At 41.8% G+C, this 25,288-nt stretch overlaps 1 protein-coding gene across 1 annotated transcript in view; it reads right to left on the bottom strand.

Annotated features, from left to right (window-relative positions):
* Positions 1-24,728, bottom strand: part of LOC139028096 (proline-rich protein 36-like) — an 81,619-nt gene extending 56,891 nt beyond the window's left edge. Inside the window, exon 1 of the mRNA XM_070444649.1 lies at positions 24,698-24,728. Coding sequence (XP_070300750.1) covers positions 24,698-24,728 — 31 coding nt within the window. The remainder of the gene's footprint in view (positions 1-24,697) is intronic.
* Positions 24,729-25,288: the final 560 nt, after the last annotated feature.

Below are 25,288 nucleotides of genomic sequence, written 5' to 3'. Positions count from 1 at the left end.
CAGAGATATTAAAGCATGTTGAATGGATGGGGAACAAGCACGGCCACTTCCTACGACAAGTCGAATCAAAGGCTATCGATGAGAAATATCCTAATCTGTGGATTAAATGGTCTGGGCACAGTTTAATTTGAGATGGAATACAGACCAGTTCCACATCAGGGGCGCTGCCCGCCTGTCACAGACAGGACACACAGGCTGGGATGCCAGTGGAAGGATACTGTTGGGGCTGAAGTACATGGTGGGAAAAAATAAAACAATATCGTTTTTAAGCATAGATTTTGGCCCAGAATAATATAGGAGTGACCTATACAACTCGAGTGTGAACAGACCAGTTGTTACACATATAGATCCATCCTAAAAGGAACATTTCTCATTAAGTTAGCTCAGATCTAACATGTTGGTATTGGAGGCTGCTTGAGCCTTGAGCTTGGTCTACTACAAAACTAAATCCCTGGGAAAGTAGAACAATGATGTTATGTTAAGATAAAATGCAGAATTCAAAATGCAAGTCTGTCCCAACCTTTATTCAAGCATGTTCTAATCATACAACAGAACTGTTTAGGTGGACGAAACGGTTAGCCATGAACCAAGGATTAACTCCATAGCATTAGCAGTGCTGGGCTCCCCGAGACATACTGTCCCTTTGTGTGGTGTGGTGGGCTGACTGTGGTGTAGTGTGCGTGTGGAGTCTGTGGAGGTGCAGCAAGGTGTTGAAGGTGGACCTGGCTCTAGGTGACGGGTTCATGCAGCACATCACATCAGGATGACAGAGGTGATGGGAGGATCTGCCTGCACCAGGACATTACAGGTCATTTAGATTACAGCTCCAGATGAGAGAAGCATTGGCTCTATTTCAACATGGTGAGTCTTCACCTAACTCATGACCTCTCCACAATGTTTTCTTATGGCCGTGGATGTATGTGGCAGCTCATCCTCTTTAATGACACACTGAATAAATAACAGTGCTCTATCTCCCCCCCCCCCCCCCCCTTTGGGGCTTAGTAGTAAGAGGAACCTAATGCCAAAAGAAGGATTTCAGTACTATTTTGTTACAGAGGCAATTTACATCAACAGCCTTTGTACTGAACAAAAATATAATGTCAACATGCAACAATTTCAACAATTTTACTGAGAAACAGTTCATATAAGGAAATCAGTCAATTTAAATAAATTGGGAGCCAGGTCCACCCACTTGGGAGCAAGGCCCAGCCAATCAGACTGAGTTTTTGCCCACAAAAGGGCTTTATTACAGACATAAATATTCCTCAGTTTCATCAGCTGTCCAGGTGGCTGGTCTCAGGCAATCCCGCCAGATGTGAGGTCCTGGGCTGGCGGGGTTACACGTGGTCTACGGTTGGCATTGTGTTGTGTGACAAAACTGCACATTTTATTGGCCTTTTATTGTCCCCAGCACAAGGTACACCTGTGTAATGATCATGATATGCTTCTTGATATGCCACACCTGTCAGGTGGATGGATTTCCTTGGCAAAGGAGAAATGCTCACTAACAGGGATGTAAACAAATTTGTGAACAACAGTTGAGAGAAATAAGCTTTTTGTTCATATGGAACATTTTGGGGATCTTTTATTTCAGCTCATGAAACATGGGACCAACACTTTACATGTTGCATTTATATTTTTGTTCAGTATAGTTTGAATCAATACAACTGTGGACTTCGAGACAAAATTGAGACCTAAAAATGTCAACACCACCACCAAGATTTGTCATACAAGAGATGGTTCTTACACAATTAGATTACTTTTAAGTCAAGCAAGCTAGAATCCAGCAGGTGATTTTTGCCTCTCTTGGGAACTTAAATGTTAGTACTTAAACAAAAAAATATGTGAAAATGAACATGTTCCTTTGTAGCGTTTAAGTAACTCTCCTACATTAGGACCATTCTTTCCTCTGGAAGGTAAGCCATCTGGCTGCTAACTGGTTGTGAAATTTCTCACATTAATTAATTAGTGTAATAGTCAAGTTAATGAGGAGTTGTTAATGGCCACTTGGACCTCTTGTTTAAAATGCTTCTTAAATGAGGTATCTGAGTGCTTTAGAAGTCTATGTACTTTTTAATGCAGGTCATGGACTCTTAAAGAAATGATTCTGGATAATATTCAGGTGCAAGAGGTTTGGAATTGGACCATCAGTGATTGGACACGAGGGAATACCAAGTACAAAATGATTAAGCACACTATAAGACAATCTACACTACGTGAAACAGACTATGCACACTATAGAACAGATGTAGCACCAAATAACTAAATAGACTATACTTTAGAACAAGATTTCCCTGATTTTATTTGGCCCCCATGTTCTGAGCCCCCCCCTCCCCCCCAAAATATATATATATATATTCTGAATTTTTGTTGTTGGACATAACATATTTGATTTTAGGAAATCTGCCCCCAAGTATTCCTACCAATAAACAGAGAGGCATATGTGATTTTATCCAAATGTAATTAAGGTTTGAAATAATCTTATTTTTGTCAAATACTATATCTGTTTGGGATTCTATATCTGTTTGGGCCTCCTGAGTGGCGCAGCAGTCTAATGCACTGTTTTGCAGTGTTAGAGGCATCACTACAGACACTGGTTCGTTCCCAGGCTGTGTCACAACCGGCCGTGATCTGGAGTCACGTAGGGCGGTGCACAACTGGCCCAGCGTCATCCGGGTTAGGGGAGGGTTTGGCCGGGGAGGTAGGCCATCATTGTAAATAAGACTTTGTTCTTAAATAAAGGTTAAATAAAACAATAAAAAATGTGCAGTCAATATGCAATGTACAAATTATTTATAACTATGTTCTGCCCCCCCCGACCAGCCACTCAAGGTAAAATTGTCCCCCAGCGGAATGTAGTTGGGGGCCCCTGCTTTAGAATGCAGTAAACACACCATAGGACTGACATAACACAACATTGGACAGACTAATGGTATCATTCTGAAAAACGGCAAACTAAGAAAGACTGATAAACAAACGTAGCTTTATCTATCGGAGGCAATTCTGTGTGTTATTCACATGGTTTCCAGCCAGAAGATTAAGACGTAATGTAAAGGGTTAACTGTATCTACACACCACACAACATTCACATCATGTAATGACTCACAGGTTCATGAGATTGCAGTATGTATTCCTCAAATACAGAAGTCAAGTGGCTTATTTGTTTGAGCCCTTGTGCACATTATTGACATGAGTCAGGGACAACAATGGGCCAAATGGGGTCCCCTTGACCAAAGGGTCCCCTGCCTCACCAAACAAATCAGATCAATTACTGACAACCCCAACGGCGTGATTACGAAAAAAGAGAGAGGGGGGGGGGGGGGGGGGGCAGACTGTCAAAACGCCTAAACAACAGTGTGGGCTTGTAAGTATCCTCCTTGTATCAGCTGATAAATGAGCGGCTCTTTAAGGAACTTATCTCTTTAGCACTCGCAGCATGAGGAATGGCATCATTTGTACTGTTTGCCTGGCTGGACGAGTCAAGCTGGATCCATTTAAAAGATAGTGAGATACTGTCGACGGCAATAGACAGGGTAATTGCAGAGCCACTACTGTGGTATAAATTAAATCACTCCGAATGGCAGAGGCCCGAGGAGAGCAAAAAAATAAAAATACGGACAATTCACTCCTCCCGCTGCCCCCTCGCCTGCTTATCACCGCTCAGCAGAAGAAAAAAAGAGGCAGGTGAAAAAAATTAAGTATTGATCAAATTAACCGTTTTTAAGTGGGGGGAGACGTGATGGGACAATTAAATTCCAGGGACAATATGAGGTGCTGGATAACAATTCACCTCCAGAAAGGTCTCTAACCATGCTGGAATAGTTTTAAACATCTTGGCACATATGCAAAAACATTCATAACATGTGATGTCATACAATACATAAATCACAGGTCAAATATATAATATCTATCCTAATTGTATGAACAGTGTATCATCATTTGACAAAGTCAAATTAAACTAATTAGGTTATTATTTTTCCACCATATAAAATATGAATAAGTTAAACCACACAATTAATAATCAAATCATAAATTGGAATATTCCAATGTATTTTTTCAAACATGAATTTATGTTTTGGATATTCTTCACATGGATAAGGAGGAATATGATATTGCCATCTAGGAAAATGTTCCAATGCCATTGTTCCGTAAAGGGGACTATGTTGTGGGAGAGCCGCCGAGCTGAGCACCGGAGGTAGTATTTGTTTTATGCTTGGTGGTTTTATGTATCAGCTGCTTGATCTCAATTTGCATGTGTGTTCTATATGGCTGTGTTCATTTGGGTGCGGTAGTTAAATCAATGAGAATACTGTGTAACCTTCCCAGCTAAGACAAGTGAAGCATTATGAGGCATCGAAGCAGCCATATAAGGGATCCTCTTCTCATTATTTAATTTGTCATGACCTTGCTGATATCCCTACATAAAGCTCACCAGACAGACATGAGGGAATACACAGATGCTGCTGTTGTTGTGTTTACTACTACTTTCTGAAATATAACATCTTACCACATTTACAACTTCATTTTTCTCAAGGATATAAGACATTTGACCTGACAGTTGACCTGAGGAAAAACAGTTGACCTGACAGCTGACCTGAGAAAAGACAGTTGACCTGACAGTTGACCTGAGGAAAAACAGTTGACCTGACAGCTGAGCTGAGAAAAAACAGTTGACCTGACAGCTGACCTGAGAAAAGACAGTTGACCTGAAGAAAGACAGTTGACATGAGGGAAGACAGTTGACCTGACAGTTGACCTGAGGAAAGACAGTTGATCTGAGGAAAGACAGTTGACATGAGGAAAGACAGTTGACCTGACAGCTGAGCTGAGAAAAGACAGTTGACCTGACAGCTGAGCTGAGAAAAAACAGTTGACCTGAGAAAGACAGTTTGAACCTGAAGAAGCAGTTGATCGAGGGAAGACAGGGTTACCTAGACGGTTGACCTGAGAAAGACAGTTGATCGAAGGGAAACAGTTGACATAGGAAAGACAGTTGACCTGCAGTGCCTTGAACGAGGAAAGACATTTGATCTGAGGAGAGACAGTTGATCTGGGACAGACATTGACATGAGGAAAGACAGTTAGACTGACAGGTTGAATCTGAGGAAAACAGTTGGACCTTGCAGCTGAGCTGAGAAAAACAGTTGACTGACAGCTGAGCTGAGAAAAACAGTTGAAGCTCGATAGCTGACCTGAGAAAGACAGTTGACCCTGAAGAAAGACAGTTGCACGAGGGAAGACAGTTACCTGACAGTTGACCTGAGGAAGACAGTTTGATCTGAGGAAAGACAGTTGACTGAGGAAAGACAGTTGACATGAGGAAAGACAGTTGACCTGACAGTTGATCTGAGGAAAACAGTTGACCTGACACTGACTGAGAAAAAACAGTTGACCTGACAGTGACTGAGAAAACGTTGACCTGATAGTGACCGTTGAGAAAAGACAGTTGACCTGAAGAAAGACAGTTGACGAGGGAAGACAGTTGCATGACAGTAGTGACCTGAGAAAGACAGTTTGATCTGAGGAAAGACACGTTGACATGAGGAAAGACAGTTGACCTGACAGTTGACTCTGAGGAAAGACAGTTGACTGACAGTTGATCTGAGAAGGAAGACATGTTTGACCTGACAGTTGATCTGAGGAAAGACAGTTGACCTGACAGTTGCTGAGGAAAGACAGTTGACCTGACAGTTGATCTTGAGGAAAGCACAGTTGACCTGACAGCTGACCTGAGGAAAGACAGTTGACCTGACAGTTGACTGAGGAAGACAGTTGACCTGACAGCTGATGGGGAAAGACAGTTGACCTAGAAGACCGTTGACGAAGTTGATCTGAGGAAAGACAGTTGACCTGACAGTTGCTGAGGAAAGAAGTTGACAGTTACCTGAGAAATGCGTTGACCGCTGACAAGTTGATCTGAGGAGAGATAGTTGACCTGAGGAAATACCGTTTGACCTGACGTTGATCTGAGGAGAGATAGGTTGACTGAGGAAAGACGTTGACCGTGACAGTTGATCTGAGAAAAGACAGTTGACCTGAGGAAAGACAGTTGACTTGACAGTTGATCTGAGGTAATGCCGTTGACCTGACAGTTGATCTGAGAAAAGACAGTTTACCTGAGGAAAGGCTATTGACCTGACAGTTGATCTGAGGAAAGGCCATTGACCTGACAGTTGATCTGAGGAAAGGCCATTGACCTGACAGTTGATCTGAGGAAAGGCCATTGACCTGACAGTTGATCTGAGGAAAGACAGTTYACCTGACAGTTGACCTGAGGAAAGACAGTTGACCTGACAGTTGACCTGAGGAAAGACAGTTGACCTGACAGTTGACCTGACAGTTGACCTGAGGAAAGACAGTTGACCTGACAATTGACCTGAGAAAATGCAGTTGACCATTCAGTTGACCTGAGGAAAGACAGTTGACCTGACAATTGACCTGAGAAAATGCAGTTGACCCTTCAGTTGACCTGAGAAAATGCAGTTGACCCTTCAGCTGACCTGAGAAAAGACAGTTGACCTGAGGAAAGTCAGTTGACCTGAGAAAAGGTCAACAAGCTTTAAAACAGTATTTTACATTGTAAGTGTTATCTTTATTTAAAGTTGAGGTTTGATAGGTCATATGTTAATTACACATTCTAGAAAATGCCCTTTTACTAGTTACATGCCGAAAGTAGAAGTTGCTAGGGACCAAAAATGTACAAAATCAAGCGTACCTTACAGAGAACCCAAACACATCGACAAAGTGGGGACAGGAACACTTAATATCCTGGAGCAGTTCCTCTATGCTTCTGTGGTCCAGACATTACTCAGAGCACATTTTTCCAAACTCTAACAGTATCTTTACAGATAGAATGCTCCTTCTTTACTGCATAATGTCCTCTAAAGGAATTCAAGATCTGTATGTTGCAGGATGTCTATGTCTCCAGCTAGGCCTGCTTTAATTCCCAGACACCTTATAGTGATGGCTTCAATTTCCAGGGCTTTTGATAAAATCACACAGTCTCTTGTGTATTGGGATTGAGTACCCAGCGATGGAGGCAGTTTAATGAAGTGCCTTAGTCTCACCACCTTGTGGCTTGACATAACCTCAGTCACAACAGCAATAAATGCCCCATGATAAATGTGGGGGAAGCAATAATAAAATATATAGTTGTAATTGAGTTAATATGATTTAAAATACTAACTATTTATTATCCTCTACAGAGTCAACATGTGACTTATTTCAGGTGAGTTGCAGACGATACAAGGTATCCATTACATTTTATTATTTTGTTCTTGTGGATGATGTGTCTCAGACATGCTGGTCTGCTGGAGGACAGACAGGGCAGTCTTTCAGGGAGCAAAGTGATGTATCCATTAGATGACACTTGGGAGAATATTGGAGATGGCATCTAAATCAAAACACACTCCTAGACACATCTGGCATGCTTTTGAATAGCATTGTATCAAACGTTGTGTAGAAAACTCTGAATGATAATATTTCCAGACACATTTTCAACACCAATAGAGATAGTTGGGTATTATCTTGGATGCTCAAGTAAAGACCTCCTCAGTTCAACACATTGTGAAATATGATTTCATCATATAATACATAGCACACTAGAAAATTCCTTTATCAGACTGGGACAGAATCAAGAATGTAGCAATAAGAGTCATACTGTAGTGAATGGTTTGCTATTGTACATTTATGTACACAGTATGTAAACTAAGTGTGTTTTATTAGATTTTTTTGAAATATTTTTGATCATTTCGTGGACTCAACAATGATATTTCTAATTGTATTGCTTTTAATATGCTGATCGTTAGTCAGTGGCCGTGTCCGAATACCCAATGCTTGCGTCCTAAATAGTAAGCTGTGTGAGTGCGAAAAATATATAGTTTAATAATATTTTTTATTTAACTTGGCAAGTCAGTTAAGAAAAAAATCATATTTACAATGACGGCCTACCCCAGCCAAACCCGGACGACGCTGGGCCAATTGTGCGGAGCCCTATGGGACTCCCCATCAATGCAGGATGTGATACAGCCTGGATTCGAACCAGGGACTGTAGTGATGCCTCTTGCACTGAGATGCAGTGCCTTAGACTGCTGCGCCGATCGGGGGTTGTATGCTACATGCTACATTTTGAAAATCTAGCATACTTTAAATGCCCAGATATCATACTCATTTTGGCTTTGACAACAGCTGATCATTAGATATGGGGATGTGTTACCGAAATCAACGAATAGCGGGAACCAATCATGCATTCTCAGTATGCCAAAATAGAATGTGTTATAGTATGGGAATTTTCGAAAATCGAGTATGGTTTAAATGCCACAATTTTATACTCATCTCAGCTCTTCATCTAGTAGAATTCAATGCACACTTTCCACAATGCATTGGAAAAAGTTATCTTCAAGTAGCCAAACAAAATTAGGCTAATTAATTGGTCAACTTCTGCGGTGGTGTTCAAATGTAGTAGGTTCATTTCTCCTTGAAATGATCACAAGTATTGCAACGTAAGCTACATCTTTGGTATGGTATATGTGGAATGCGATAGTCTGCCTATAACCAGCCTGAGTAGACCTATAACTCCATTCCTATTCTATTCAGAGTTTAGAGAAATTCATGGAATTGGAAAATGAGCTCTATGAAGTACCACAGTATGAGTCATTAAACCTAGCGGTCAAACATGGGAATGGTTCCAATCGTTTTTCCACCATTCATTTTTCCCATAGGGGATTTTAGAAACACAAAAAAAAGGATGTGTTTCATGTAGGCTTACCCGGGCGTGACGTTTTGCTAACTGTGTAAGTTTCTCTAGGACAAGGTGACTTTTATCAATATATTCCCCCCCCTAAAATGAAATGCTAATTAGCTTCTAATATGGCTATCATAAAGAACTACAAACGCCATAATGATCTTGATGAGACTGCCGAATCGAGGCAAAGGTAAGAATCTCTGGATTAACTATCTAATGTTAGCAAAATGTTAGTAATGAATAAATTGTCTACATTTCTTTAAATAGACAATTCTGTGAACTGTCTTGCGCAAGTTTTAAATTGACACAATACCTGTTAGCAAAGGTGTCAGCTAGAGATGATGTGCAGGAGCTTGCAGGGACTTGTAGTCTTGCGTGATGTCTACTTTGATGCTAATTAGCATTTTCGAGTCCGAGTAAATAGAGCCAAATATATTGATAAAAGTCACCTTGACCTCCTAGAGAGATTTACATGGTTATCATAATGTCACACCAGGGTAAGCCTACATGAAACACAGCCCTTATTTTAAGTGTTTCTAAAATTCCCTATTGGAAAAATGTGTGCTGAAAAAATTATTGGAACCATTTCCTTGTTTGACCGCTAGGTATAATGACACTTCTACTGTGGGGCTCTATTATCAGGCTGATTAATGGATGCATGTCTGTTGAATTTGGAAAAATCCACCCTCACTTGGCCCATGCCCACCTACTGAGCCATTCAGGAGCTGCATTCAGGTACTGCATTGCGGCCGTGGCATACTGCATACCTTTTACTAAACAGTACGTGCTAAATGGTATGCAATGATAAGTACATAGTATGCTGTTTATGTAGTGCTTTAGTATGGTATTCGGACACAACCAGTTTATTTCTGTTGTACTTTTTTTTTAGGTTCATTCTTTTTTTTAATAGTCTGGGGGGGGTGTTAAATGTATATTTATTTTGTTTCCTCTGACTCCTGTAAACTGTGAAATGTGTAATCTAAAGGCATTAAATAAAAATACATCAATAATAATTACGATATCCACTTAAAGTTATATAAAAATTAAAAAAATTCTAAGATAATTTTTCATTGGTGAGGAACCCTTGACCAGTCAAGGTCTGTCTCCAGTTAAGGTCTTCAGATAGTAAAGCCACTGATGTATCCTGACAGCTCAGGGGAATCACTTTCCTGTTGTAAAACCTAGCCAATCGCTCTCCTAACAACTCAATAGCTTCTGCTTTATTCTGTACGGTGGAAGATGGCCATCATACCAGGGACTTTGTGGAGGAGTCACTACCAGGATATCACACAGGTCACATCATTCCCCAAAGGTTGATGACTCGGTTATATCTTCATCACACCACTCAGCCTGGGGAATATAGGCTCAACAGAAGAGGGCAAGAGTCAGACTGGTTCAGCAGTGATGGAGCCCTGCTAAGGGGACAGGGGTATTGGTAGGGGGTACCATGGGGGATTCCTGTATTAGACCTGCTGATCTTGACACTATACAAGGAATGTTTGGGTCTGTGGTCTTCATCTGTACATTTGCTTTAGTGTCATGGGGTAGGTTACCCTGATCTAATAGATTCTGTAGTGTCAAGGGGTAGGTTACCCTGATCTATAGATCTGTAGTGTCAAGGGGTAGGTTACCCTGATCTATAGATGCTGTAGTGTCATGGGGTAGGTTACCCTGGTTCTATAGATGCTGTAGTGTCATGGGGTAGGTTACCCTGGTCTATAGATGCTGTAATTCATGGGGTAGGTTACCCTGGTCTATCGATGCTGTAGTGTCATGGGGTAGGTTACCCTGATCTATAGATTCTGTAGTGTCAAGGGGTAGGTTACCCTGATCTATAGATTCTGTAGTGTCAAGGGGTAGGTTACCCTGGTCTATAGATGCTGTAGTGTCATGGGGTAGGTTACCCTGGTCTATAGATGCAGTAGTGTCATGGGGTAGGTTACCCTGGTCTATCGATGCTGTAGTGTCATGGGTAGGTTACCCTGATCTATAGATTCTGGAGTGTCAAGGGGTAGGTTACCCTATCTATAGATTCTGTAGTGTCAAGGGGTAGGTTACCCTGATCTGTAGATTCTGTAGTGTCAAGGGGTAGGTTACCCTGATCTATAGATGCTGTAGTGTCATGGGGTAGGTTACCCTGATCTATAGATTCTGTAGTGTCAAGGGGTAGGTTACCCTGATCTATAGATGCTGTAGTGTCATGGGGTAGGTTCCCTGATCTGTAGATGCTGTAGTGTCATGGGGGTAGGTTACCCTGATCTATAGATGCTGTAGTGTCATGGGGTAGGTTACCCTGGTCTATAGATGCTGTAGTGTCATGGGGTAGATAACCCTGGTCTATAGATGCTGTAGTGTCAAGGAGTAGGGTACCCTGATCTATAGATGCTGTAGTGTCAAGGAATTCTAAGCCTTATAGTGTCCACATAGGCTACAGCCTAAAGCTTGGGCATGTCCATACAGGTTTGACTGTGTCTTTCTGGGGCTTGGCAATACATGGATGCATAAGGTTCTGAAAAATAGCCCGAATGCAAGACATGTGTGTTTGCATTGGATTATTTTCTAATAAAGGAATAGCCTACTATACTTGCCAGAAACAAGAAAGCTTTTGCCCTGCAACCTTACAGTGCATACGTCTCAGGTAACACCAGGTCAAACATGACGGCTGCATTCATTTGTGCTGGGGAGCAAATAATCCTGACAACTTTATAAAGTGCTTGGGTGAAGAAGTTGTTCACTTCGAGAACCGTTTGCCTGTAATTTAAAACAACTACCCTCCGATTTGTGCAGGGGCTTTTTCACCCTCCCTCCCTGGTCTCCCTCAGTGAAAGTTTTCAGCAGGATATTACACACAAGAGCAGGCAGCAGATTGTGGAGATACGACAACATCCCGGAGCAGTCCAGCCTCTGTAATATCCTCATGTTTGTAGTCATGGCCGTCACCCCCGCTGACCAGTAGGGACGTCCGGTGAGGCCGCCGCTGCGTTCCTCCACAACCTCAACTGTTATTAAATACTGACCTCCATAAAAAAAAAGTACAATGTAATGATGTCTTAAACAAACGCAATTTATATCCTCTTGGAGTTGACATTGCTTTAGCCTCCTGTAGCCAGCCAAGCAAGTGCACTTTAGCTGGTTGGGAAGGCTCCCTTGGTTAAATCTAATTCTGAGGTTGTGCTGCCATTGGTTTAAATGTCTAAAAAGTCATTGAATGTACAGTATTTGCATTGCAAGTTCCCAGTCTTTTCCCTTTACCCCGGTATATTACAATTAGAAAGATTTAAGATGGAGTTATTCTTATGGAAACAATATGGCAAGACCATTTAAAGTCACTCCTATGAGGACATGTATAGAGATGCCTTGCTTGATGATGTCCTTCAGGATCTTGGACAGTTCCAGAATCTCCACCAGGTCAGACAATGACTGTCTACTTCTGCAGTCACATTAAGCTTCTTTCCTAGTTATGAAAATGGAAGCAGTCCGCTGTCACGATCCACACACAATCAACTTTGAAAATTGAGCCAAATTTGTACATTTTCATGGTATAATTAGTTTCTACACAATTTTGCAGATAATTATTTGCTGTGGTCGAAATAAGGACAAGTTTGTTATGTAAAGATCTCCTGTGTTTCAGCAGATCAGCAGAGTAGCTAGCCTCAGGACATCACTAGTTGAGTAGCAATGCTCAGGACATCACTAGTTGAGTAGCAATGCCTCAGGACAATCACTAGTTGAGTAGCTATGCCTCAGGACATCACTAGTTGAGTAGCTATGCTCAGGACATCACTAGTTAGTAGCTATGCCTCAGGATATCACTAGTTGAGTAGCTATGCCTCAGGACATCACTAGTTGAGTAGCTATTGCCTCAGGACACTAGTTGAGTAGCTATGCCTCGGATAGTCACTAGTTGAGTAGCTATGCCTCAGGACATCACTAGTTGAGTAGCTATACCTCAGGACATCACTAGTTGAGTAGCTATGCCTCAGGACATCACTAGTTGAGTAGCTATGCCTCAGGACATCACTAGTTGAGTAGCTATGCCTCAGGATATCACTAGTTGAGTAGCTATGCCTCAGGACATCACTAGTTGAGTAGCTATGCCTCAGGACATCACTAGTTGAGTAGCTATGCCTCAGGAATCACTAGTTGAGTAGCTATGCCTCAGGACATCACTAGTTGAGTAGCTATGCCTCAGGACATCACTAGTTGAGTAGCTATGCCTCAGGAATCACTAGTTGAGTAGCATAGCTCAGGACATCACTAGTTGAGTAGCTATGCCTCAGGACATCACTAGTTGAGTAGCTATGCCTCAGGACAATCACTAGTTGAGTAGCAATGCCTCAGGAATCACTAGTTGAGTAGCTATGCTCCAGGAATCACTAGTTGAGTAGCTATGCCTCAGGACATCACTAGTTGAGTAGCTATGCCTCAGGACAACTAGTTGAGTAGTATGCTCAGGACATCACTAGTTGAGTAGCTATGCCTCAGGACATCACTAGTTGAGTAGCTATGCCTCAGGACATCACTAGTTGAGTAGCTAGCCTCAGGATCACTAGTTGAGTAGCTATGCCTCAGACATCACTAGTTGAGTAGCTATGCCTCAGGACATCACTAGTTGAGTAGCTATGCCTCAGGAACATCACTAGTTGAGTAGCATGCCTCAGGACATCACTAGTTGAGTGCTATGCTCAGATCCTTTAGTGCTAGCCTCAGGACATCACTAGTTGAGTAGCTATGCCTCAGGACATCACTAGTTGAGTAGCTATGCCTCAGGATATCACTAGTTGAGTAGCTATGCCTCAGGACATCACTAGTTGAGTAGCTATGCCTCAGACATCACTAGTTGAGTAGCTATGCCTCAGGACATCACTAGTTGAGTAGCTATGCCTCAGGACATCACTAGTTGAGTAGCTATGCCTCAGGACATCACTAGTTGAGTAGCTATCCTCAGGATATCACTAGTTGAGTAGCTATGCCTCAGGACATCACTAGTTGAGTAGCTATGCCTCAGGACATCACTAGTTGAGTAGCTATGCCTCAGGATATCACTAGTTGAGTAGCTATGCCTCAGGACATCACTAGTTGAGTAGCTAGCCTCAGGACATCACTAGTTGAGTAGCTATGCCTCAGGACATCACTAGTTGAGTAGCTATGCTCAGGATATCACTAGTTGAGTAGCTATGCCTCAGGACACACTAGTTGAGTAGCTATGGCCTCAGGGATATCACTAGTTGAGTAGCTATTGCCTCAGGATACACTAGTTGAGTAGCTATGCCTCAGGACATCACTAGTTGAGTAGCTATGCCTCAGGATATCACTAGTTGAGTAGCTATGCCTCAGACATCACTAGTTGAGTAGCTATGCCTCAGGGATATCACTAGTTGAGTAGCTATGCCTCAGGACATCACTATTGAGTAGCTATGCCTCAGGACATCACTAGTTGAGTAGCTATGCCTCAGGACATCTCTAGTGAGTAGCAATGCCTCAGGACATCACTAGTTGAGTAGCTATGCCTCAGGACATCACTAGTTGAGTAGCTATGCCTCAGGATATCACTAATTGAGTAGCTATGCCTCAGGACATCACAGTTGAGTAGCTATACCCCAGGACATCACTAGTTGAGTAGCTATGCCTCAGGACATCACTAGTTGAGTAGCTATGCCTCAGGACATCACTAGTTGAGTAGCTATACCTCAGGACATCACTAGTTGAGTAGCTATGCCTCAGGGAATCACTAGTTGAGTAGCTATGCCTCAGGACATCACTCGTTGAGTAGCTATGCTCAGGATATCACTAGTTGAGGAGCTATGCCTCAGGACATCACTAGTTGAGTAGCTATGCCTCAGGACATCACTAGTTGAGTAGCTATGCCTCAGGATATCACTAGTTGAGTAGCTATGCCTCAGGACATCACTAGTTGAGTAGCTATACCTCAGGACATCACTAGTTGAGTAGCTTATGCCTCAGGACATCACTAGTTGAGTAGCTATGCCTCAGGACATCACTAGTTGAGTAGCTATGCCTCAGGATATCACTAGTTGAGTAGCTATGCCTCAGGACATCACTAGTTGAGTAGCTATGCCTCAGGACATCACTAGTTGAGTAGCTATGCCTCAGGACATCACTAGTTGAGTAAGCTATGCCTCAGGACATCACTAGTTGAGTAGCTATGCCTCAGGAATCACTGAGATAGCTATGCCTCAGGATATCACTAGTTGAGTAGCAATGCCTCAGGACATCACTAGTGATAGCTATGCCTCAGACATCACTAGTTGAGTAGCTATGCTCAGGACATCACTAGTTGAGTAGCAATGCCTCAGGATATCACTAGTTGAGTAGCTATGCTCAGGATATCACTAGTTGAGTAGCTATGCCTCAGGACATCACTAGTTGAGTAGCTATGCCTCAGGATATCACTGTTGAGTAGCTATGCCTCAGGACATCACTATTGAGTAGCTATGCCTCAGGATATCACTAGTTGAGTAGCTATGCCTCAGGACATCACTAGTTGAGTAGCTATGCCTCAGGACATCACTAGTTGAGTAGCTATGCCTCAGGACATTCTAGTTGAGTAGCAATGCCTCAGGACATCACTAGTTGAATAGCTATGCCTCAGGACATCACTAGTTGAGTAGCTATGCCTCAGGATATCACTAGTTGAGTAGCTATGCCTCAGGATCACTAGTTGAGTAGCTATACCCCAGGACATCACTAGTTGAGTAGCTATGCCTCAGGACATCACTAGTTGAGTAGCTATGCCTCGGACATCACTAGGAGTAAGCTATACCTCAGGACATCACTAGTTGAGTAGCTATGCCTCAGGACATTACTAGTTTGAGTAGCTATGCCTCAGGACATCACTAGTTGAGTAGCTATACCTCAGGACATCACTAGTTGAGTAGCTATGCCTCAAGACATCACTAGTTGAGGAGCTATGCCTCAGGACATCACTAGTTGAGTAGCATGCCTCAGGACATCACTAGTGAGTAGCTATGCCTCAGGACATCACTAGTTGAGTAGCTATACCTCAGGACATCACTAGTTGAGTAGCTATGCCTCAGACATCACTAGTTGAGTAGCTATGCCTCAGGGACATATCACTAGTTGAGTAGCTATGCCTCAGGATATTCACTAGGTGAGTAGCTATGCTCAGGACATCTCTAGTTGAGTAGCAATGCCTCAGGACATCACTAGTTGAGTAGCTATACCTCAGGACATCACTAGTTGAGTAGCTATGCCTCAGGACATCACTAGTTGTAAACGTTAAAAGTTTGGCTTTTTACAGTTCGTTGGCACTTCATCTTTGATGGGATGATTTTTCTATATAAGATATTGATTCGCCCTTTATTGATCCACTAGAATGTATCACACAAATCATTTTGCACCAAATCAATAAAGAAATCTCCTGGAAAATGTATATTAAAAGGCCTTTGTTTGCTTAACTGGGTTTAAGACAGGGCATATTGAATGTTTTGCTGATTAATTGAATATGTTTAAATTTGACCAAGGCTAGCCCATTAAAGAATGAATTCTTAAATCAAGTTCTGCCATTTCTGATTGAAATGAGTTTCCGATGCAGTGAGAGGACTGTTAGATAAATCAGCTGTGCATTTTACAGTGTGCAATAAAAGGGACATAATTCTTATGAATGCACAGTCTCCTCATCTTAAGCTGCTCTGTGAGTAACTTCCCTCAGGTAGCCTACAAGTCACCCTCTGTAAAAGAGTTTAAATGACTATAGTTTAAGGTGACTTGCTGTGTGTATCATCTTAATTATGCAGAAATACGTTTGAGGTCAGTGTTTTGATCATTCCAAATTGATAAGTGATTATGATTTTTATTGCAATAATAATCACACATTTATTTTCAAATGAGTTTCTCAGGTACAAACATCCCATATGGTTTGGTTGTTAGTCACTGAATGACAACTAAGCGCATAATTTCAAGGATCTTGATAAATTGTCAATCGAAGATCAACTGTCAATCAAATGCATCTTTCTAATGATTCATCATAGACTCAGCAGTAATCTCAACACAATGTACTTTTCCAGGCATCATTTCTAATGAGCAATTAGTTTGGCACCTGATAATGCCCATTTTGTCCTCTAACTGAATTGTCACTGGTGAGTCCAGTCTGACCTAAAGCACAAGACCATACCATCAGATAGACAACACAGAGCAAGCACACAGGGACTGACAGCTCACCTCACTGGCACTGAAGGGCAGACACTTCAAGGATGCCAAGGTTTTTTTTTTATAACTATCAGTTGATCATTTCTATTTAATTATGTGGGGTGGATTTTGGAGTAGATAACAAGCTGTTATCTGTAGGTGAGGAGGATAGAAAGGATACCAAAAGATAAAGATGCCTAGATTGCCACTGTTAAAATATTTTAATGATTTTTTCTCTAAAGGAATGGAAGATGTTAATGTTTTACTTAAAAGAGAATGAAAAAGCTGAAAAAAAGACAGGCCTGCCGTTTGACCTCCTCGTGTGAAAGTGACAAATACATTGGGACATCAGCCAGACAGCCACCTCCATCCAGACGGAGCAGGGGGGTAAATAATGACGTGAGGGGAGGAAGGCAGGCAGGGTGAGGGGTAGCTAGTATAGGAGACCTGGGAGGTTCAGCAACACTGCAGAAGTAATGGCTCAGGGGATTAAAAGATCACGGGAGTCAGGAGGTGTGCTAAGCGCAATAAAATGCAGAAAATATTCTGAAAGATATACCTGGTGGAGTGAGGTTGTGGAGAAATGGAGGAGGACTCTGTTGACTGGGCATCCATTAAACAGGCCGCGCCGCACAGCATTGGCCCCAGGAACCAGACAGATGGGAGTGACAAATCTCTCTGCATCTGGGTGGCTTTCACTCTCAATACGTATGTTATAAGCATACAGTTGTTCCATTTGAAGCAGTCAGCCAAGGTCTCTCTTGACAGATACCCCTAACAATTTGACATTATGATCAGTAATGTTAACATCATGAGCTGATAAGATGATGACTACCTGTGAAGATTTGGACCTACTTTACTATCAGCAGCGTTCCAACATGTCATTATGGTTGAGCAACAGGAAGTCTGAAGAGACCTAACCTAAGAGGCTTGGGTTGTATTAATAGCCCAAAATAAAACACTGCACTACTTGGCTCTACATTAGATTCAATCTAGACACAAAAATGCAGTACAATATTATCAGCAATGTGTTGACTTTCTGTGTTTAGGTGGAAATAAAGCAAAGGTAGGGTGCTAAAGGTATACACAAGCATGGATCTGGGTGGTAGGCAACACTCAGAAGAATGTATACCACTTACAGCACAAGAGAAGGAATTTAGGAAACATTCAAATGGAAAAAGGAAGTGGGAGGGAGTGGGAAACAACTCATGAATGATCGGAATAGGAGATTGGCTGCTTAATTACAAGAGGATTTATTCAATAAGCTGTCTAAACTCTTAATTAAAGGAACTAATTATGCTATCGAAAGACGTCGTCGCCCTGCCACCAAAAGTGGGCCGCCCACTGCGGCCGCCTCCACCCCCCCCCCACCCCACCCCACATGAGCAGCGAAGGTGATGACCTTGCGATTAACTGTTTTATTAGTTGCAAATACTGTCCCAGTAATGGTAATGGCAAAGCACTGGAACACCTGGGCCAGCTAATCTGTATTCAAATACACCACAAACGGTGAGGTGCACCCTGGTCATAACTCAGCTGAGCTGTAAGGGACAGAGACCATTGGGTGGTGGGTGAGAGACAGAGAGAGAGAACCGAGAGAGAAGCGAAGTAAGCGAGAGAAAAAGCTGTAGAGAGAGAAGACAGAGAGAAAGACAGCTGTAAGAGAGAGAAGGGAAAGAAAGACAGAGAGAAGAAGCTGTAGAGAGAGAGGAAGAGAAGAACGAGAGAGAAGGAAGAGGAGAGAGAAGAGAGAGAGAGAGAAGAGAAGAGGAGAGAGGAGAGAGATGAGAGGAGAGAGAGAGAGAGAGAGAGAGAGAGAGAGAGAGAGAGAAGAGAGAGAGAGAGAGAGAGAGATGTGTAAGAGGCGGGAGAAGGACAGCTGTAAGGGAGAGAGAGATTCAAAAACAAATCCAATTTTGATAAACTCCCATATTATTGGGTGAAATACCCAGTGTGCAATCACAGCAGCAAGATTTGTGACCTGTTGCAACAAGCAAACGGCAACCAGTGAAGAACAAACACCATTGTAAATACAACCCATATTATGTATTTATTTTCCTTGTGTACTTTAACTATTTGCACATCGTTACAACACTGTATATAGACATATGAGACATTTGAAATTTGAACTGAAAATGACATTACTCTTTTTGAACTGTCGTGAGTTGTAATGTTTACTGTACATTAGTATTTTTTACTTCAGTTTTGTTTATTATCTCCTTCACTTGCTTTGGTAATGTTTACATACAGTTGAAGTCGGAAGTATCATACACCTTAGCCAAGTACTTTTAAACTCAGTTTTTTACATTTAATCCAAGTAAATTCCTTGTTTTAGGTCGGTTACGAGCACACTTATTTTAAGAATGTGAAATGTCAGAATAATAGTAGAGAGAATGATTTATTTCAGTCTTTATTTATTTCATCACATTCCAGTGGGTCAGAAGTTTACATGCACTCAATTAGTATTTGGTAGCATTGCCTTTAAATTGTTTTAACTTGGGTCAAATGTTTCGGTACCTCCACGAGCTTCCCACAACAGTTGGGTGAATTTTGGCCCATTCTGACAGGTCTGGTGTAACTGAGTAGGTTGTGGGCTCCTTGCTGCCACACATTTTTCAGTTCTGCCACAAATTTTCTATAGGATTGAGGTCAGGCTTTGCGATGGCACTCCAATACTTGACCTTGTTCTCCTTAAGCCATTTTGCCACAACTTTGGAAGTATGCTTCCATTTGGAAGACGTTTGCGACCAAGCTTTAACTTCCTGACTGATGTCTTGATGTGTTCAATAAATAACATTTCAGCCCTCATGATGCATCTATTTTGTGAAGTGCACCAGTATCTCCTGCGCAAAGCACCCCCACAACATGATGCTGCACCCTGTCTTCACGTGTTGGGATGGTGTTCATTGCTTGCAAGTGCCTCCCTTTTTCCTCCAACATAACGATGCCATTATGGAACAGTTCTATTTTGTTTCATCAGACCAGAGGACATTCTCCAAAAGTACGATCTTTGTCCCCATGTGCTGTTGCAAACCGTAGTCTGTCTTTTTATGCGGTTTTGGAGCAGTGCTTCTTCCTTGCTTGAGCGCCTTTCAGGTTATGTCGATATAGAACTCGTTTTACTGTGGATATAGATACTTTTGTACCTGTTTCCTCCAGCATCTTCACAAGGTCCTTTGCTGTTGTTCTGGGATTGACTTGCACTTTTTGCACCAAAGTACGTTCATCTCTAGGAGACAGAATGCCTCTCCTTCCTGAGCAGTATGACGGCTACATGGTCCCATGGTGTTTATACTTGCGTACTATTGTTTGTACAGATGAACGTGGTACCTTCAGGTGTTTGGACAATTTGTTTTGCTGATTTCTTGGCTGATTTCTTTTGATTTTCCCATGATGTCAAGCAAAGAGGCACTGAGTTTGAAGGTAGGCCTTGAAATACATCCACAGGTACACCTCCAAATGACTCAAATTATGTAAATTAGCCTATCAGAAGCTTCTAAAGCCATGACATCATTTTCTGGAATTTTCCAAGCTGTTTAAAGGCACAGTCAACTTAGTGTATGTAAACTTCTGACCCACTGGAAATGTGATACAGTGAATTATAAGTGAAATAATCTGTCTGTAAACAATTGTTGGAAAAATTACTTGTGTCATGCACAAAGTAGATATCCTAACCGACTTGCCAAAACTATAGTTTGTTAACAAGAAATTTGTGGAGTGGTTGAAAAAGGAGCTTTAGTGACTCCATCCTAAGTGTATGTAAACTTCCGATCTCAACTGTATGTTTCCCTTGCCAATAAAGGCCTTAAATTGAAAATTAATTGAATTGAGAGAGAGAGACAGCCAGCTTAAGGGAGATAGGAAGTTTGATATTGAAAATATGAATCAAAGGCAACCCCACTCCGGTTTAATGGTCAATTTGAATTCATTGCAGAGGCGTGTGAAGGAGGGGCATTTATTGGTTGCAGAGAGGTGCAGTGTAGGACTGTGTTGGGGCCACGGGTGAAACTCGGGAATGAAAAGGTCAGCAACTCTTTTTTATTCTTAGTTCTTAGCTATGGGTCAATCTGACCAGACCAAGACCCCCTTTGTATGGTGTTTGACCCTGTTATTTACCTACCATAAAAGTAATTGAAGGGTAATATTTACAACTTTGGATATGGTCACCAAGTGAACTGAGAGATTATGGAAATAGTCACTATAAAATAGTAATGGTGTTCAGGTCTGCTTGGCCCAGGAGCAGACAGAAACACAAGACACCTGAAGTTGTTCATCAGCAGTTTAACACTTTCATATTCACCAGTCAATTCTGAACAATATTATGTGGTTCTCAAAATATAACCAGAATATTGTACATTTATTTACATCTACAGATTGATTACATCTACAGCCCTGCATCAATGTCTGTGTGTGTGAGGCTTAAGCTTACAGATGCCAGACAGATAATGGTCTCTCTCCAGATGAAATCCTCTGACTAGTGAGGTCCGGCAACCCGACAACCTGACGCTCGACCCCTTCCCCTCCTCCAGACCATCTCTGGAGACCCTTTCCCATTCCTCATTTCCCTCATCAACTCATCCATGACCACTGTCTGCGTCCCCTCTGACTTCGAAATTGCCTGAGTCGCTCCCCTCCTCAAGAAACCAACACTTGAACCCTCTGACATCAAAAGCTACAGACCGGTATCCTTTCTTTCTTTTCTTTCCAAAACACTTGAGCGTGCTGTCTGTGACCAACTCTCTCGCTATCTCTCTCAGAACGTTCTTCTTGACCCTAACCAGTCAGGCTTCAAGACGGGTCACTCAACCGAGATTGCTCTTCTCTGTGTCATAGAGGCTCTCTGCACTGCCAAAGCTGACTCTCTCTCCTCTGTTCTCATCCTCCTAGATCCATCCACTGCCTTCGACACCATAAACCATTAGATCCTCCTCTACCCCTTCTCAGGGCGTCTCAGGCTTTGCACACTCTTGGGTTGCATCCTACCTGGCAGGCCGCTCCTACCAGGTGATGTGGAGAGGATCTGTATCTGCACCACATACTCTCACTACTGGTGTCCCCACAGCTCGGAGCTAGACCCTCGCCTCTGACACTCAACTACTTTTCTTCTTCCCCCTTTCTGACACCCATGTTGCGACACACATCTCTGTGTGCCTGGCAAATATCTCTGCTTGGATTTCGGCCCACCACCTCAAGCTCATCCTCGACAAGACAGAGCTGCTCTTCCTCCCAGGGAAGGCCTGCCCAACAGTCATTATGCAGGAATTATCGTGAATAACTGCTATCAGCCAGCATCCAAACAACCTGTTTTTATCCAGTGTAATTATGTTAGATCTGCTAAAAACAGAACAGTTGAACTGCAAATTACCTCACGTAGAGCACTGGACAGCCTACGACTCCTAGTTGAACTCCTGCACTGTAACTGCAATTGTTGTAATTGGGGTGATGTGCTATATGCTGTTATTATACTTTGCTATTTACATAACTTACCGTAGGCCTACATTAGAGATTGTGATGTAGCACATGCTTGTATGTTATCTTTCTATATCTGGCAAAAAATATTATTTAGAGCATCACAGCTCATTTATGTCAGAGTGGATTTCTGGAAAGTATCCTATGGTTTACGTTTAAAAAAAATCACACTTCCTTCCACACTCTTTTTTCAGGTGCCCTACGATGCCAGATCATCACTGCACTCAGCTGCCAAAGAAACTCCATCCTTGCACCTACATTATGCTACAGCCTAGGTCTAACCCACACAGAAATGATTGGGTCAGACATTGGAATACGTAGCCTAATTACTCATGACAAGGCGCTTTGCTCATATTGGGCATGTCTGTAAAATAGGAAAGGAATAGCCTGTCTTCAGATAGGTTGTCATTATGTTAGTAGTGGTGCTTGAGCTGCTTTTTCTGTCCACTAGGTGTCATCCGAGGGTTAATAATGTATTTTTGTTGGCAACAGAGTGTTTGTTAAGCCAAGTGTTTGTTAAAAAACACTAAATAAACCAACTATTGCTGATTACAGCCTACTGTTTACAAATGTCCAGGTCATCTAAATTTGTTTTCAAATAATTATATCCAGAAGACAATTCCACCCCTTGTACAAATCATGCTAATATATCATAAAAATATATTACACTTGGCAAATGCTTTTATGCATAGCAACTTACATCCATATGTGTGGTCCCGGGACTCAAACCCGCTATCATGGCATTGCAAGAGCTAAGCACCATGCTGTACCAACTGAGCTGGAGGACCACTCTAGGTCTCTGTGGTATTATTTCCTGTAGTCTAGTTTAAAGGGGCAATCTGCAATTCAAACAACAACCACAAAGTGGTTACCCCACCTCCGTTTCGTTAAACAGTTGAGGGATAGTGGTGGAGAAATATAAACACTCTTAAATTCATGCACAAAGATGGATGCAATGACTAACCATCCATGAGTTCAGCATTCTATTTATTTGAAGCTATATGGTGTTTGTTTACATTTACATTGTTTAAAAACAATGTATTCAAATAAGCTTCTATTTGGGTTACGGTGGGGTGTGACAGTTGAACTATGCTCATGAAGCATTTTTCAGTCATATTCTTTTTTTTCCTTTTTTATCTATGGGTGTTAATAAGCCTATACTGTAACATATCCGGGGGGTTCCAAACCCCTTGATGAGGTCGCTAGTTATTAGGTTAAGGTTGCTACAATTGGCTTTACCCAGGGCTTTTGATGAGGCTCTCTTGTTCAGATATCGGTAAGTGGACTGGAGGCAGGGCATGAAAGGGATAACGAATCCAGTTGTTTGTGTCATCCGTTTCGGGAAAGTACCTGTGTAATTGCGCACCCAACTCACTCAGGTGCTTCGCTATATCACATTTGACATTGTCTGTAAGCTTGAGTTCATTTGCACACAAAAAAATCATACAATGACTGAAAGACCTGTGTGTTGACCTTGTTAATGCAGACAGAGAAGAGCTCCAACTTCTTAATCATAGCCTCAATTTTGTCCTGCACATTGAATATAGTTGCCGAGAGTCCCTGTAATCCTAGATTCAGATCATTCAGGTGAGAAAAAACATCACCCAGGTAGGCCAGTTGTGTGAGAAACTTGGCATCATGCAAGCAGTCAGACAAGTGAAAATTATGGACAGTAAAGAAATCTTTAAGCTCAAAAACTTTGCCCTTTGATAACCAGTGCACTTCTGTATGTTGTAAAGGCGTTACATGGTCGCTGCCCATATCATTGCATAGTGCAGAAAATACATAATAGTTCAGGGGCCTTGCTTTAACAAAGTTAACCATTTTCACTGTAACGCTTTTACAACATATTCATTGACCCCCCATGCAAAGCTGTCATCGAGGCAAAAAGTGGCTACTTTGAAGAATCTCAAATATAAAATATATTTTGATTTGTTTAACACTTTTTTGGTTACTACATGATTCCATATGTGTTATTTCATAGTTTTAATGTCTTCATTATTATTCTACAATGTAGAAAAAAGTAAAAATAAAGAAAAACCCTTGAATGGGTATGTGTGTCCAATCTTTCGACTGGTACTGTATATACTTAAATTCAAACATTGACCTTGAGAATTAGCTAACAAACATGGTAGGTAAAACAATAATGCTATCAAACACTAGTAATATTCTATAAAGTGGATCCAGGACAATGTACTGTAGCACCTTATATCCCATCACATGGTAATGACACAAGGAGAAGTGTATGATGTAGACTAGGCTACAATCCTTCAGCTTTACATTGTCAGATCTTTTGAAAGTGATAGACAATCTCACCTTTGTCCAGGATCTCTTTGGCCACCTGCATTCAGGCCCCACCGATGTTAAAATGCATTGGGACAGTTGGGTCACTTAGTGCCTTCTCCCTCTGCATGAACTCTCTGCCCATCTAGGTCAGCCTTTCTTAATGTATGGGTCGCGACCCGGACCTGTTAATAGTGGGTCGCGACGTGTCAGAGTAAATGTATAATTACTGAATTAATTACAGGAATTGATTTGGCCAAGTGCAACTGCGCTCATTCAAGTCGTTGACTGCTAAATCCCCTTTGCACATGTGAAATCTTTGGAAAGAAACACTTGGATGAACGTTAAGGCTATTTTCTGGTAATTGTGTCGTTATTATGTGCCAGATGTCAAGACTACAAACCATTATAATTGGGTTATTTGCGGAATTTACTCGTAATTTCAATAGCATTGGGTCCATGTTACTGACTGAATTGAAGTTGTGGGCAGAAAGAGGCTCATGTATTGTGAACTATTTTAAATCCCATCGAAATGTATCTTTTCCCTTAGGAATTGGCTGATGTATTTTGTGGATTTGGCACATTACATGTTAATCTTATAATAATAGAGGTTTAATAAGTATGA

Source organism: Salvelinus sp. IW2-2015, linkage group LG8 (genome assembly GCF_002910315.2).
Source record: "Salvelinus sp. IW2-2015 linkage group LG8, ASM291031v2, whole genome shotgun sequence".
Lineage (NCBI taxonomy): Eukaryota > Metazoa > Chordata > Actinopteri > Salmoniformes > Salmonidae > Salvelinus > Salvelinus sp. IW2-2015.
Note: the sequence above shows the minus strand (reverse complement) of the source record. Positions and strands in the feature narration are given on the sequence as shown.